The sequence below is a fragment of the Vigna angularis genome, chromosome 1, assembly GCF_016808095.1.
Source record: "Vigna angularis cultivar LongXiaoDou No.4 chromosome 1, ASM1680809v1, whole genome shotgun sequence".
NCBI lineage: Eukaryota > Viridiplantae > Streptophyta > Magnoliopsida > Fabales > Fabaceae > Vigna > Vigna angularis.
This window is the reverse complement of record NC_068970.1, coordinates 4729213-4746458: the sequence shown is the minus strand read 5'-3', so window position 1 is coordinate 4746458 and position 17246 is coordinate 4729213. Positions and strand designations below refer to the sequence as shown.

Sequence of the window (17246 nt, the reverse complement as noted above, 5' to 3'; positions counted from 1 at the left end):
TTGTGGGATTCGGTTCCAGGCCTTCGTTGCAGCATGGTGTACGCTTGGATTCAGTTCCAAGGTACGTTATTCGGTTCCAGCAAGCTTCACTCATCTTGCTCAGCCGCCTGCGCCGACCACCACCGGAAGGTGTGGCTATTCAGTAGTTCATCCAAGAAACGTGTCTGCCATGGCGAGAACAACGTCAGGTGGCACAATGACGATTCACCATCCTTCCCTTCCCCCGACACACCTCAGCCCTTGCCCCTGCCGGAGCTCGCCGCTTCCTCCATCGTTCTCCGCAGAGACAACAAATGTCGTCTTCCCTCGCCCAAGGATGCTGCTGTCGGAACAATCGGTACCGATATAGAGTCGCACAACGAAATAAAATATAGATAGCGGAAAGCGTGTAACGATCACAACACAAGTTAAAATAGTCGGTTTCAAAAATTGATTTTCTTAGCGAACTTTTATCGAACAGTTGATGTGCTAAAAGTTTAGGGATCAAGAAAATCAACACAGAATTTTTATCCTGGTTCGAATCAAAAGATTCTACGTCCAGTCGTTAATCACTATAAATAGTGATTAACCTTTTTCACTAAAAATATAGTTGTACAGATTACAAGATAATGAAATGAGCAAAGAATAGAAAACACCTTCCTTCGACAAATAAACCAGAAGAGTGCAACAAGTAACTTCCTTCGACAAACGAACCGGAAGAGCTTCCTTCGACGCACGAACCGGAAGCAACAACTCTGCCAACTTGAAGAGAACTGCTCCGACCTTTGACACACAAAGCGCGAGCTTCTCCTATTCACAAGACCAGACAAGAGCACTCTATCACTTTGAGAACTTCCTCAGACAAACTGTATTCTCAAAATGGCATAGATCCTTTTCACTCACAAAGAGCTTCCCTTAGGCACAAAGCTCTAATACTCTCAATTGAAAAGTTTTTTCTAAGAGTTGTGAAGACCTTTATTTATAAGTCTAGTTTCGTGCAGGGTCAAAAACTGAAAAAACATCTCCCAAATGCCACTGATAATCGATTATCATAAGTGATAATCAATTATTCCAGAGACTTGGACAGTATTAAATGAAATAGTGATAATTGATTATTCTATGTAATAATCGATTATTTGCGCGAGCAACTCTCTTCTAAATTGGCTCGTGATAATGGATTATTTGCGCAATGACTCACTAAATACGAAAACTTCTAACAGTTTTTACATCATTACAATTTATCCTATACATTTGTTTCTACAAAATGTGTTTTACAAAGATGCATTTAGAGTCTTCAATTCTTCAGCTTTTATCATCATCAAAACTTCACAGTAATTTCAAGATACCAATGCTCCTTATTGGTAACAGCTGCTACAGTCACCACCTCCACTGGTTGTCGGATGTGGAGGTCAATTTTTTAATTTGTCCTTTCTTTGGTACCAAGGCAGAGGAAATAATATTGTGGAAAAGAGATTAGTGTTTGAGAGTGAAAAGTGAGAACTAAGCCATGCTTGGAGTGATATAAAAATGGGAGATTTGCATTCCATCTTATTTTATTTTATGTGTTTTTTGGCCCTTTTGCCCGTTGTTATGCGGGGTGAAGCAGGAGCAGTGGTGCACCGCTGCAATAAGTTTTTTTTTCTTAGTTACTTTAAGTTTGATTTTTCATATATTTAAAAATTATAATAAATACTTTAATATTATTACAAACAAATATTACATTTAAAAAAAAATTATTTTACTAATTTATAATTTTTTTTACATTTTTTAAATTTACTTTAATCATTAATATTTTACTCTTTATAAATATTTCTACAATTAAATATAACATTAATCATTATCATTTTATATTATTTTAATAACTAGGGACATTTTGGTAATCTTTAATTTCTACTAATAAAATAATTTTTTTTATCTATCACATCAATCAAATCCTACACTAATTCTCACAAACTTTACCTCTAAATCCACTTTCAATTACCTCCAAATCCACTCAAGTAAACACAAAAAAATTTACCCTCAAATCCATTCAATCACTCTCCCCCAAATCATCTACCCCAATCTCCCCCAAGTGAACACAGCATAAAAGTTATACTTCTCCAAAGAGACTTTTTCTTTCCCTTAAAAAGTTTAATTTCTTCTTTTAAAATATCTCACCCAAATCTCATCTTCTCTTTAATCAAAGGGTTAAATATGTTTTTCGTCCCTTAGGTATCACACGATTTTGGGTTTACTCTCTACTCGAAACTTTTGTTCCTTTTAGTCCTTTTAGTTTTAAAACTCATATTTTTAGTCCCTAAAAAGTAACAGTGTTAGATTTCCTTGTGAGGTGGCTAACGGCAAGTCAGTCTGATACCATTTGTGTGTCACCTTGCTTTTATTTTTTGAAATCAAATTTAAGTGATGTGCCACATATGTTTTCATTTATGAAATCAGATTAGGGCTTTTTTATGTTTGAAAATAATTAGGGTTCTTAGCAAAAATCAAAAGTCCGACAACAGCAGCAACACCCATCTCTCCCCCTCCCACCAAATAACAACAAACTCATCAGGTTCAGATACTATAAAAGGCATAAGTTCAAATTCTGAATACATCAATTCAACCCACGATTCAATTTCTGCCCCTTCTTAATTCCCTCGTGATTCAATTACTTCCATGGCCATCACCATGACTCCACCATGGACAACTCCTACAAAAGGGTAATCACAACGATCTCCCTACACTAATCTTCTTCACTAAATCGAAATCACCATGGAAATCTGCAGAAGAAAAATCCAATCGAATGCAAAGAAACCATAAAACCCCAAATTACACTCGCGAAATCACACATCATCATCTTCTTCGGACCTTTGCACCTGAATAGCAAATTCCAGAAATCAACAATCCAAATCGTGAAACCCTAACTCGCGAGACATCTTCCTCCTTTGCGCCATCATTCAGAGAATCTCCTTCGTCTTAATCGCGCCATGGAAGCATTAAACGCCTCCATCATCTCCTTCAACCTCCGTCCAAGCCATTACGCCTGCAGCAACCTGCGTGAAGCAACCTCCATCTCTCGATGCTTCTTTGTCTTCTCCGTTCAACTTCGCGCAAATCGCGCCTGTCTTCAATCAAGCACTTTTACGCGAACCTGTCTTCAATCAAGCACTTTTACGCGAACCTGTCTTCAATAATTTATGAAATCAGATTAGGGATTTTTTATGTTTGAAAATAATTAGGGTTCTTAGCAAAAAGAGTAGTAAAAGAGAGAAAAAGAAAAAAAAACAACGTGGCACAAAGTTAGCAGGGAAAGTGGCATCTGACGTGGCTCGTCGTTAGCCACCTCATAGAAAATCTAACGCCGTTGCTTTTTAGGGACTAAAAATACGAGTTTTAAAACTAAAAGGAACAAAAGTTTCGAGTAGGGACTAAACCCAAAATCGTGTGATACTTAAGGGACGAAAAACATATTTAACCCTTAATCAAAGGATATATTTAGAATCTTCGTGAAAAAAAACTATCAATTCCACCAATCAAACCTTTATTTAGAGTAATTTTCTCTTCTTTCCTATTTTACAGAACTCAATATGTTTTTCTTGTTTTTTTTTTTTCAATTTTAGAATTTTTTGTTTGAATGGAATTTTTATTGATCATACGAATGCTCTGACTGTTAATGAATATGCCTTTAGAAAATTAATCTAAACTTTTATGGGTATATAGGTTTTCTATGGTGAGTAGACAACTGTCAAGTTTTTGAGGAAAACTAAGGATACCCTATGAGGTTAGGAAAGTTAGCCTTTTTATATAATTAAAATGTTGCTCAATGAGTTCAAATAGAATATTTTGTAAATTGATGGTATGAATTACAATGTTTGAAATAGGAGATTTATGTAATATAAGAGCGGTTCAAGGGTTCTTATGATTGTGATATGAGAGGACATGATGCAATCTAGGTAATAATGGATAGGCTGACAAAAAATGTTCATTTTCTTGCAATGAATATAAGGATGTCTATAACTAAACTGACACAATTATATATCAAGGAGATAATAAGATTGCATGAAGTGCCTTGTAACATTGTATCTGATAAAGATCGGTGGTTTACTTCTAGATTTTGGCAAAAGCTGCAAGATGCTTTAGATAGTAAGATGAGGATGAGTTTTGCCTATTATCTTCATACGAATGGTCAGTCTGAAAGGATGATTTAGTCACTAGAAGATCTGCTTAGGACTTGTGTATTGGATCATCTAGGTGGATGTTTCCTTTGCTGGAATTCACATACAACAACAACTTTCAGGTGAGAATTAGTATGACACCTCATAAGGCTTTGTATAGTAGGAGGTGCAAAACTCTTCTATGATGGTACCAAGATGGAGAGGAAGTGTTGGTAGGGCCTGAACTGTTACAACATACCACACATAAGGTGAAAAGGATACCATAGAGGATGAAGGCCTCATAGATTCGTCAGAAGTCTTATGTTGATGAGAGAAGAAAACCTTTGAAGTTCATAACTGGGGATCATGTTTTCCTACGGGTAATTTCAACCACTAGTGTGGGAAGGGATATTCATTCAAGGAACCTTTCTCTTAAGTTCATTAGTCCATATAAGATTTTGAGATGAATTAGGTCAGTGACTTATGAGATTGCCTTGCCTCCTCAATTAGCCAATCTTCATTTGGTATTTCATGTTTCCCAACTGAGAAAATATTTACTTGGTTCGTCTCATATGCTAGAAGTGGAAGATTTCAAATAAGAGAGTATCTCTCAATAAAAGTGTAACTTATGGACATAAAGGATCGCCAAACAAAGTAACTCAGAGAAAAGTTCATTAGTCCAATAAAAGTAGTTTGGGATAGAAGAACAAGTCATACCATCATCTGTTCTCTGGTAAGTTTAAATTTTGAGGTAAAATTTTTTTGTTGTTGAGAAAAAGTTAAAACCTTGTTTGCATGGGGGTTTTATTGCTCCTATGAGTTCTCTTAGTGTTGATCAATGCAACCATGTATTTAGATAATTAATCTGAACTTTTATGGGTATATAGTTTTTCTGTGGTGAGTAGAGAGTTGTAAGTTGTTGAGGAAACCCAAGGGTATCTTTGAGATAAGGGAAACTATCCTTTTCATGTAATTAAAGTGTTGTTCAGTGAGTTGAAATAGGAAATTCTGTGAATTGATGGCATGAATTACAATGTTTGAAAGTTTGTTTTAAATTGAAGTTGATTGAGATAATGGTGGATGTGTTAAATGATTGAAGTAGTTGAGAAAATGTGTAACTTGATACGTTGTGATTCCTCTACATTTTTATGCTCAAAGGGGTTTTATCTAAATGGAATGATTTGAACTAGAAGCTCATGTTTTAGTATAAAAAGTGTGAAAATAATTAGACAAATCAATTTAAGCATCTTTATGTAGAAAATTCAGATTTTGTCTTTGTCCTTATAAAATTAAGTTTTTTTTAATATAAAATTTTCAATGAGATCTTTAATTAATCAAATTTGACATTTTTTGAGCTAAGCGATTGATATATTAAAACATTATGAACTTTAATAAGTGGGGAATAGCTCAAAAAGATTTAATTTTCTCAATTATAACTCAAAGTTGTAGTTTTTGCTTCTGATACATCATTGGGTGTCGTTGTAGTAACCACTGACTTGGGGGCACTAGGCGCCACTTTTGGAACACCAGACGATCTCAAATCAGTGGGTTACAGTGGTTGTAGCGTCAGGCACCACTTTCCCAATGTCGAGCATCACCCGATTTTTCTAGTTTGAGTAATCTAAAAAAAATGAGATTCTCATTTCGCTAACTATCAGATCAAGCTAAAATTTTGACAGTAGGTCCTAGACATATGAATCTTTAATTTGATTGTTAGAGTCTTTGATTTGAGGTCTATGGTTAAAGAAATGTTGTTCACCATTTTGATGTACTTAATAGAAAGTAAATGATGTAATTTTTAATGTTTCCCTTGAGTTAAATGGTGTTTGGTGAGATTGGATAGAAGTTAGATATCTTTAATTGAATGTTTAGCCTTGAATAAAATATTGTGTGATGTACATAGGTATATGAATGAATAGTAATGATGTTGATTATTGAATGTGATGTTATGACGATGGAAATGATGATCTATAGTGATTTCTAAGGGAGGGAATCCTATCAAGTGTGATTAACTAGATTGTGTCTGGAGGAAATGATTGTTTCATTTTGTGAATTTATATTGAATTCTACTAATAATTTATACTCAGACAAATTATACTCATGCAAAGGAGAATAGTTAAGTGGTAAGAGTGACAGAAGATCTTATCATAAGAACAATTTCAAGGTTTTTATGACCATGACAAAAATTAACCTTATATGTAACAACTCTATAAGACAAATTGGTAAGACAACTTGTTACAGTAGTGTAAATCACCACAAGATCATGGTTTCACAAGTCAAGTGCACATATAAATTGAGTTTAGGATTTTTTAATGTATTTTTGTAAACTAATTTGATGATTGAAATTTCTATCTAATTTGCCAATTAAATAAATTATAGTATTTGTTATTTATAACTCTTTTTGAACTAGTTTATCCCTTTAGATGCTTTATTGTTTGTCATGTGAAGGAGTTTTCTAACTGATTTCATAGGATAAATTCTGTCTTTTGAATTATTTTAAGAAAAAACTATATACTTTATAGTTTCCATACATATAATGTATTTTTATAGTTATCCTCTATCAATCAATTATATTTGATAAAAATATCTTCTATATTTTACTAAATATGAAATATCTTTTACTTAATAACTTTTTATTATTAAATAGAATTACATTAAACATATATCTCAATATAATAAGTACATTTTATCTAAAACAATATAAAAACTAAAACTCCACTCATATATTTTTCATAATATCATTAAATAATACATAAATATTTTATTCATTATTTAAAAATAAGTAACATTCTATCTTCGTAATCGCACTTATTAAAAAAAAGTGCAACTGACTTTAGAAGACGTGAATGACTTGACTCTAGAGTTTTATCATCTCGATTCTTACAAACTTAGTAAATGATTGTTTACAGAAAATAACAAATGCTCTTTGCACTGATAACATGAAAAGTACATTTGTTTTTTTGGAAGGACGTTATATTTTCTGAAAAATATTTTTATTTAATGATATTAAAGAAGTATATTTTATAAAAAAAATAAAATTTCAATCATTTATAAAAATAATTTAATAAAATACTATTAAAATAAAATGTAATTATATTTTACAAAATATATATTTTTTATGATGATAAAATAAAACATAAGTAAAAGATGTAGTTATTATAATGAAATTATTTAGAAAACATTACTGCAATTTATTTTAAATTATATATATATATAATAATCATAATTATTTTATTAATTTTTATAATGTTATAGTTTTATAATAGGAATACTTATAAATTTCCATCAAAATATAAATTAAAGTTATAATGAAATATATATAAAAACAGTTATAAATTTTTAATTTTTGTTTAAAAATTATTATTATTATTATATAATACAAATACTTCCAATTTTCATGGTTAATTTTTTTTATAAAATATAAACAAAAGAGATAAAAAGTATAAAGAAAAAAATTTTAAAATCTAATTTCATTATTAATGGCTATAGATAAATTATTAAACATATTAGGTTTAATTAGCCTAATTTATTTTGTTGGTTCTTTTAAGAGTTGCGAAACATTTGTCTCAACCTTTTATTTTGAGAACACACATGGGGTAAACTCAAAAAATACAATTCATCTATAAGAAAATATTTAGGAGATAAATAATAAAAAAATAATTCTTTTTTTTTTTTTTTGTGAAATCTTGTCATATAACTCTTTTAAAATTATTATTTTTTAACTCAATTTTTTTTTTCTAAAGATGTGAATGTGAACGTAAATGCACTCTATAATAAAATATAATACGATAACCTTTGTGATAAAATGATTTATTATTATTATAACAATCATAGACCTTCATAAATATTCTTTAGTTAATAATTAATGGATTAATATTTTAATTATATTTTTTATTTTTTAACTTAACATATTAATATATATTATCATATTATTAAATTTTTTAACTTAAACATACTAAAATATATATATATATATATATATATATATATATTATCATATTATTAAAATGAATTATGGACTGATTGTTTTATTTTTATTAATGAAAACAATTATTTAATTACTTTTTCAAGTCTAATCAAATAACCATGAGAGTCGTTTTCTCTTCATATACCTCAAATTTAAGAATAGTTTAATGTAAAACCTTGAAGAAAATTCATTAAAACCTTCCAACCTAACTTACAAAACTGAAAAAAACACATGGAAAATGAAAATAACAATTACTGCATGATGAAAGCAACTTTGTCTAGGATCTTGTGTTCGAGGCTTCCCCGGAAAAGTTGCTGAGCGTTGTTGTCAGCATACTCCTTGCAACAATTCGTTTGGGTACGAACTTTCGAGCCCATACATGCTTTCCATTGATGGTGAATTTGGCTTTGATTGCTCCTCTGAGAATCATGTCAATGGTGGACGCAATGCGAAAAACAATGCGAGCAAATAGTGCTTGTTCATTTGATTGCACTTCCTGCATATACAGTGCCTCAATACAATCTCCATAAGCTATGGTAAAGAACTCTCTGACTTCCCACTCCTCCACGCGATACCCCTTCGAGAACGTCACAAACAATGTTCTATCATCAGCTGGAACTTCAACCCTTGAATTCGATGGTCCAATTGAGCCAAACCACAAAGGGTTCTGGTTCTGATTCTCTGAACTGGGTTTCATCACCACCTTTTGAGCTTCCACAACTCTATCATTGGAGTTTCTTATGATCGCTTGCTGCATAATGTCAGTGAAAGCCCTCACACACACATCTTGCATCTCTTTTGCCACACCTTGGAGTGCGCTAACCCGGTTTTCATACAAGAACTGAAGTGAGATTTCCTTGTCCACTAGACTCTGCAGAAGGGGAATCTCACTGTTCTCGAAAGAGGAAGGAGGTGCTATGAAACTACTGTTGTTAATGCAGTTCAGACACACGACAGTTTCGTCTGCAACTTCGTTGATCAAGATGTTGGGTAAGGCCAATACCCTCTTCACCACGTTGCGAAACCCCACCCTCTCCAGCCACAGCCACAAGGCATGGACTTGCATGCATTCGCCTGGTTCACGGAAGAGAATCATCACAAGGATCTTGTACAGTTGTCTATCTATTCTGTGGAACAGATTGAACTCGTCTTGGGTGACGAAGAAAGAAGAACACTCCAAATCCATAAAAAAACAAATACTATGATGTTCCTGAGTAAATCAATTGTTTGTTTGTCTCAGTTCTTAGCACTAAGTTGGCCAACCCAATATAAATACTGTGAATGTAAATCAAACCCCTTGAAATGAAACGGTACAACCACTGGACCCAAAGCACGTGTCGACATGCATGTTTGGTGGGGGAGTTTGAGAGTTATGACACTAAAACTCATTTCTATTTACTGTCATCAGTTTCAAGAAGAGCAAATAGGCCAACTCAGATTCTCTACAATGGATAGAGAAGAATGTGATGAGATATGATAGAACATAGAAACATGAACCAGAAACTGATGGTATTAATATAGAGCTTACAGGGTCACAGTAAGATAATCTTTTTAGTGTTAAACAATGAATTAAACTGTTAATGCCAGTGCATGCTCAGGAAACAATCAGTTACAAAATTTCTTCCATATCAGTTTCAAGGTTAAGTTACAAAGCAGATTATTACATTAGTTTATTAGATCAATGCATTATATCACGGTTTTTTTAGTCTGCAAGTCCTAAGACTTTAGTTGTTCATTCCCATGTAGCAAATCCTACAACATATTTCTTTAACTTTTTTAAATTTTAAAATTGATAAAGATAGTATTATTAATTGCAGAAAAAGCTATTAAGGAAACTATTGTAGAAATGAAATTATTTTAAAAAATACTCGCTTTTACAGCTAGAATGACTGTTCTATTCTCTGTATCTAAATACAAGACGTGTATAACCGATCCACTCTTATTATTTGGTAATATTCAATTTATAACATTTTTTCAAAAGTAATATTAAATAATTAATTAATTAGTTAATGACAAAGAATTAATTACATTAATGAAGTTTGAACTTTTTAAACATAAACTCTTTAATTTTTTTAATCTTCAAAAGAGAGAGAAAGAAAGAAACTATATAAACATTTATTACTCAAAGACTAAGTTAAAGGTATATTTGTAAAAGACTATTAACATAAGTAACAATCAGGAAACATGGTCTTGGTAAAGAAAGATAATAAATACAAATCAAATTCTTATAAACAGAAAAAAAGATTAACATTAACATTATGAGAAAGTATAAGTTGAAAGCCTTGTGCTTTTTTACAAATTTGATCTACTTCTAAGTGAAATTCGTGGTAACATCTACAAATTGTAATAGGACAATGACATAACAAATCATCCCCTAAATATATATAGAGAGATATTACATGAATTTAGTTATGAAACAATGAAAAATTCGATTTAAAAATACAAAATAAACTATAGATATTATAATTCAAGCATAAAATTATCTATAATTTTAGTGTTAAATTAATCTAAAAATTATATTTTAATGATAAAATTAATGATTTTAAGAAACTTAACAATATAATATAATTGCTGAACATTTTACATATATAAGGTTTTAGTTTATATATAATTTATTCAGTAATAAAATAATTCTATATTAGATTTACATTTTATATATTTTTTCCATATTCTTCCTCCATACCAAATGAAATGACATTAGAAATTGACTGATTATGTTTGTCCTAAACATTGGACACAGTTGCAATTGGAAGCCTCATAAAAAAAATAAAATAAATAAACATTGAAAAACACAACTTCAAAACCTTGTTATGATTTAACAATACATCCATGATAAGGTGGTTTTCTGATTTAATACCACGTTCTCTGTTTTTGATAGAAATTAAAATACAGTCAATGTCTACTAATAATTACTATTTCTTTGTTAGGTAACATCAGACAAGGCAAGAAATATTAAAATTTTTGTAAGACACCAAAAAATATATTTCTTCCTTAATGTGTAAACAGAGAAAGAAAAGTTGCATTGTTCTGATATCTGTAATTCTTGAAATAAGGGGGTGAATGTATTGAACTTAAAATAGAAATTATTGAAAGGTCGTATTGTTTAATATCTGTAATTCTTGAAATAAGGGATGAATGTATTGAACTTAAAGTAGAAATTATTGAATATTACTTCAGTTTGTCAAAAATGATGATTGACCAAAATTTACTTAATTTCCTGTTGAACTTTAAAAATGTACATGAATAAAAAAAAAGTAATTATGTGTATTTGCCTAATCAATTAATTGATCACATATATCACTTATTATATAACAAAACTTCTAATTATTACTTGTTGACTATATAACTCTTGCCTGATATAATCAACGGAGATAAACTATCCTTTTTTTTTATATAGTCGTTAGAATTTCTTTTTATGCCTAAATGAGTGAATTAATTTACAAGTGATAATTAATATATGTTTAAATATTTAATGTATTTAATTATGTGTTTAAGGTATGGTTTGATGTGAGAAAAGTAGTTAGGGGAGGGTGTGTTTGAAAATAAAAAATACGGGTTGTTGTATGGCTTTATCAAGAAAGAAGATAAGATGTGAAGTTACTTTTAATTTTGTTATACTTTCAAAATTCACTATAATAAGTTAGAATATTCATCTATCTCAAAAGAGGACACTTTAGCACTCCATTCCTTTTGTTTTCTTCTTCAAACTTTTTTTTTCCTTCTACATAAAAGATAACTCTAAATTTTCCTTTCTCATTCCTTTGTGAAATCAAACCATAAAGTTAGTCAAGAACCTTTGTAAAGCATCAAATAGTGGAGTTTATGATTTTGGATTAGTTTTCTCATTTATCTTTTCTCCTTTTAACCCATGCATGCATATGTATGAACCGTTAAGAGAAATGGAATTTTGGTGACTTCTAACTTATTTTTGTATGATTAAGGGTTAGGGTTTAGACTCCGAAGTGGTTTAGAGAACTGGTTACAACATTTTACTTCATTACTTCTTAAACTTTTATATATACCTTAGAGTATAATGAACATAAACTAAAGAAATATAGTTAATTTTCAATTTTACTTTGTGTTATTATGCAAATATTTTAAATTTTTCGAACCTGTATCTAGAATGAAAGTATAAGACTATTAATTTAATTCAGTAGTATTCTTGAACTGTAGCTGATGCAATAAGTTGAAATTTTTTTAAGAAAAAGTAGACTGTTAATGTTTTAACCTATTGGAAATCTATACGAATGAATAAACAATTTACATATATAAAATAGATGTAAATATTATTTTATAAGTTGATTTATTAAAATCGAATTTAAGTTTAAAGTATTTTTTTAACATAATATAATAAAATCATTTAGAGTTTAATCTAACTAGATTTATTATTTAATGGGCTTATTATGTATTTTTTATTAAACCATCCATAAATATTTAGTATCACACTTATTGATATGTATATTGTAGGAGGGAGTGTTGAAGATCTCCTCTATAAATTTGTAACATAAACTTTATTTTAAAGTCCAGTTATAGAATTGAGTTAAAATAAAAGTACATTTTTATTTTCATAAGCATTAGAAATCTTTGAATCCAGAAATTTCATAGTAAACAATGTGCGAGGAAAAAATAAAAATGCATCTACATACATGAGTTAAGAATTAAGTATACCTCTGTCATTAATAATCAACTTAAAAATGCTTATATCTTGGAAATCCTTTTTCGTTTTCTTGTCTCTCAGTTGCAAACAACTCCAATTATGAAATCTTGAGATTATCTCAAATAACTCGTTAAGCACGTTATCTAGGAAATTGTGATGATGAGGAGTGAATAACCAAAAGCTGAGATATAATATACAACACTCTAGTCAGTTGGGTATACATACGACGACATTGATGAGGAGTTGACAAAGTAATGTGGCATTACAAACAAACTCGAATGTGAACCAGCTACCAACTAAAAGGTTACATTTTAGTGTCAAAAATTTAGTTTCCACTACAAATAGCCAAACCAGATATATCATGAGCCTCAGCAATAGCATTTAGATCAGACCAAGAATATGACCTCCAAGGAACACTTCGTGTGGCAGAAGAAGGTTGAAGCAGTGATGACCTATTGTTGGCACGTGGATGAAGAGGAGGAAGAGGGAATGGAGGAGATATGGATGAGGAGCTGCTACCCTCTTCACTACTGTGCAGATTCAGAAGGGATGCTCCTCGACCAATGTTTGATGGTCGCTTTGATATTCCACCAATGTTACTTGCACAACTGCGACTCCTCTCAATCGATGCATTGCGAGCTATTAGATTCTTGCGTTTCTTCGCATAAGGGTCCTCTGGCTTCACTATCTCTTCCATAGAACTTGCAGCTGCAGCATCTGCTAAGCTTGTGAATGACTTCGATTTCCCACTATAAAACTTGGATATGCCTTTCCTGAATTACACAAAAACAGAATCACACAGGTTAATAAAAAGGTCTTTCTACGTCTGCAATTTTTTTAATTTTGCATCACTAGTTCTCAGCAATTTGGTTAATCTTCAACTACTGAATCAATAATATTCATCTCTTTGACACAAAAGATAATAACAGTCATGATAGGAGCATGTGTAGTGTCGTTCATAGTAGCTAATAAAACCAAGGTAGCACTTCCGAATTAAGGTTGTTCACTTTGCACAGGAAAGTTTATTTTATGTCAAAAAATAATTTCCATTTTCAGCTAAAGAACTTCTAACACCTAGAACTCATCGCTTACTTTAAGCGGTTACAAGACGTCTTATAAGGGTGGCAATTCAATTCTCCAACAACGCCTTCTCTATACACACCTTCTAGTACACTTTCTACTATTGACTAAGTTTATAGAAATTACAAATCATGAGAGTCTAGATGCATTTATTCGAAAGGTGGTACTAGACGGAAGAAAAAAATGTTCATAAGCATACACTCTCTAGGCTTCTTCTTAAGTGTTGTTTAAAGTTCTCAAGTGCTATTTAAGGTTCTTACAGGGAATCCAAGAAATATAATAAATTACCTTGATTTTAATAAAAGTTTTCCAATTTACCCTTGTTCATTAAAGAGTGAATAATGTTGTTTTCAATTTTGAGAATCTCTTAAACTTTGAAAATGACAACTTAAAATAGAAACATTTTTTTTTCCAAGTTCGAGGATAAAAAAAGAAACAGGGATGGAGTATTGCAGAAGAATGAAATATCGTTGGACAAGGGAAACTTTCCATGAATCTATTTAGAAATCTTAGTTAATTTACGGGAGAAGTTGTTATTTAGAGTAAACAAAATAATAGGCACTATATGACTTTAAATAGGGGTCTAGCGTTGTGAATGCGATAAATAGTTTAGGTGTTGCTTGGAAAACTCTTAATATGAGCACCGAGAAGAAAATACAAAGAGATAAAACAAATTGAATTTTATAGCATAAGTACATTTAACTATTTATTTTCTTCGTCTAAAAGTACAAGGGGAAAAATTCATTCATGCATTAATTTTTTTTTTTTAATGACCTCTAAATGCCATTAGTGGTCTATTTTTATCCAACAATTGTTTTTAAATCAAAAATTCATGCAAGTCAATCTACTTGCCATCACTTAGAAGCCAATATATCATGCTGTAAATTTCATGATCTATTCTGCATATTAAGACATCAATGTTGTTTGATTTGTTTTCGTAAGGAACAAGCTCACCCTTCACTCTGTAATTGTGTAATACTAAACACGGACTTGGTCTTTTTTTTCCTAACAGGGACATCATAGAAAGATGCCCTGTCTCCACTCACCAATCTTTTAGGTTTTGGTGGTGGAGATCCATTATGCCTATCAATTTCAACAATCCTTTAAGTAAACGTCTGGAACCAGATATATTCTGTAACCCACTTACCCCAACCACAAAAGCAGATCACTGAATTAATTAATGGATTATCTAATTAAAAGAAAATAGTATACAACTATATGGAATTTTTCTAAAGATGCACTTTCCATAGTGCTTAAGTCACTCAAGATAAATAAGCACACCGAATCATCATCACTCAACACCAACACCGGTAACAAACCAAACCCCCAAGGTCAAAACAGTAAATTTCTAAATCTCCTAAAAACAAAAATAAAAACAATCTTCCTCTGCTCTTTACTCTTAACATAAACTGAGTAACAGAACAAAACAGAATCCCAAGACCCCAAATCAACATGCTCTGTTACCCACATGAAAATATTGAAGCTTTATGAACACCCAGTTCGGAAAAACACATAAAAAGACTTACTTGACTGGTAAATCTTCCTCTAGATCGTTCATGGTATCCAAAGGGCCTTTGAAGGAGCTCTGAACCTCAAGGGCATCTTCGTGGTCAGAGGAATCTTCCGACGAGACGCTGTTCCTTCCGATGGAGGAGTCGGAGCTGGAATCAGAATCCTCGGCTGGAAAATCCTGATCGCAGATCGCGACGCAGTGGGCTAAGGAGGACAGTCCGATGCTAACTCCTCCGTTATTTTGCAGAGCAAACGTCATCTTTTTGGCAGAAACTTGAGAAGAATGGTTGGGTGTGAAATGAAATGAAAGCAGAGAGAAGCGTGCGATGAATTGTGGGGTATAAATATATAAATGGCTGGTGTGTGCACATGGGTACCAGATTTTTTTTCCAGTCCGATGGCACATAAAAGAGAACAGTGATTGATAAATCATTTTTTTAACCTAAAGTTTTCAATTTAATTTATAGAATTATAAATAAGTATAACATAGGACGGTGACATTTTATCCTCATTGGGTTGAATATAATAACGTTCCCTACAAAACAAGTCTCTTCAGACCACGTCTTTGAATATAAAATTACAAAAATATTATTTATATTTGGATTTAAATATAATAAAATATATTAAATAATCCTTAACCGGTATGACTTAATTTTTCTCCTCAACTTTTTACAGCAGAAAAAATAGAAGATTATCTCTTTGAAAAATAATAACCTTTATACATTATTCTCTTTGTGGTTTGTTTTTAATTGGATGTTTCTGGTGAGGACAGAGAAATGGTTGACTGTGAACCGTCTGATTAGGTCTAATTAGGCAATGGATATAATCTTGGAATGGATCAGGTGGATCCCACATTTCTCACCCACCATTTTGTGTTTATTCCTTTCTTTCTGCTTTACCTTTTGTTTAATATTTAATTAATAACGAGTAATTATAGAATATATTCTCTTAAGCCATTTGCCCCTTTCTCACTGATTATAATTACTGGCTTTCCCACAAAACAAACAAATTTTAACTTATTTAAATGTTAATAAATCAAGGATATCCGTCAACTCATCCAACTTTATTCCATTATTTATTTTATATATTCAAATGAAAGTTCTATTTCTATTAACCCTAAGGATCCTGTAACTAACATTCTTACAACCAATTACACAATGGGTTAGCCCACTATACAAAAGAGCTTACAAAAATATATTCTAGTTTTTCTTTTCTTTTGGATTCAAAAAGACATTTATTTTTGTGGTCCTGAATAATAGTGGGATGTATTTTTTGTCATTATTTGTTAAATTGATAATAAATAATACATTAAGTTTATTTTTATTATAATGTGAAAACATCAACAACGAGGAGGGTGGCACGTTGCTGACAGAGAGTGGCCGGCGGGAACTTGTCCCTAGACTAGAGACACAAAGATTATGCCACGTATATATCAGAAACAGGGATTTGGCCACGTGTCTCAGAAATTCAATCTAGATAAGGCCTGCAACTACTTCATTCTACTATACTATTGTGACATCCACTCTTCTTTGTTCATCCTTCTTTTATGGCGGCACAATTGGCGTTTTTTCATATTTCACCATTCTTTTCTTTTTCTCATTTATGCAGTTTTTGAATTTTATGCAAGTATAATTGTTTCCGTCAAATCAATTTAAACAATTTAAATGTTACTGAAATATATTAGATGGATTCTGACGTGTGCAACTATTCATATATGATATTTTATAAAACTTTATCGATATTTATTAATAAAATGTTTAAGAAAATATTCACAAAAACATATACAATTTTTAGAAAACTAAATATATATATATATATATATATAAATAAGTTTTATATTCAGTGAAAATACACGTGTTGATGTGTATTAATATGTTTATTTTTTATAATTATAAAAAATAAGTTTATATTTTTATCA

The 17246-nt window shown here is 31.1% G+C and overlaps 2 protein-coding genes across 2 annotated transcripts; both read right to left on the bottom strand.

The window, feature by feature from the left end:
- Positions 1-8356: 8356 nt before the first annotated feature.
- On the bottom strand, positions 8357-9265 carry LOC108336740 (uncharacterized). The gene has a single exon (XM_017573205.1). It carries the CDS (start codon positions 9263-9265, stop codon positions 8357-8359), a length of 909 nt encoding a protein of 302 aa, XP_017428694.1.
- Positions 9266-12903: 3638 nt separating this feature from the next.
- On the bottom strand, positions 12904-15776 carry LOC108337117 (protein OXIDATIVE STRESS 3 LIKE 1). Its single transcript, XM_017573575.2, has 2 exons — positions 15343-15776; positions 12904-13509 (listed from the first exon to the last, which is right to left on the bottom strand). The coding sequence occupies exons 1-2, from the start codon at positions 15759-15761 to the stop codon at positions 13062-13064; spliced, it is 867 nt and encodes a 288-aa protein (XP_017429064.1). The 5' UTR covers positions 15762-15776; the 3' UTR covers positions 12904-13061.
- Positions 15777-17246: the final 1470 nt, after the last annotated feature.

What these genes read in the sequence shown, in the direction of transcription:
- LOC108336740 (XM_017573205.1), bottom strand. Translation starts at nt 9,265, where the DNA reads ATGGATTTGGAGTGTTCTTCTTTCTTCGTCACCCAAGACGAGTTCAAT.
- LOC108337117 (XM_017573575.2), bottom strand. Translation starts at nt 15,761, where the DNA reads ATGATTTATCAATCACTGTTCTCTTTTATGTGCCATCGGACTGGAAAA. An exon ending in GAGGAAGATTTACCAGTCAA is followed by an intron (nt 13,510 to 15,342) that starts GTAAGTCTTTTT and finishes TGTGTAATTCAG; the next exon opens with GAAAGGCATATCCAAGTTTT.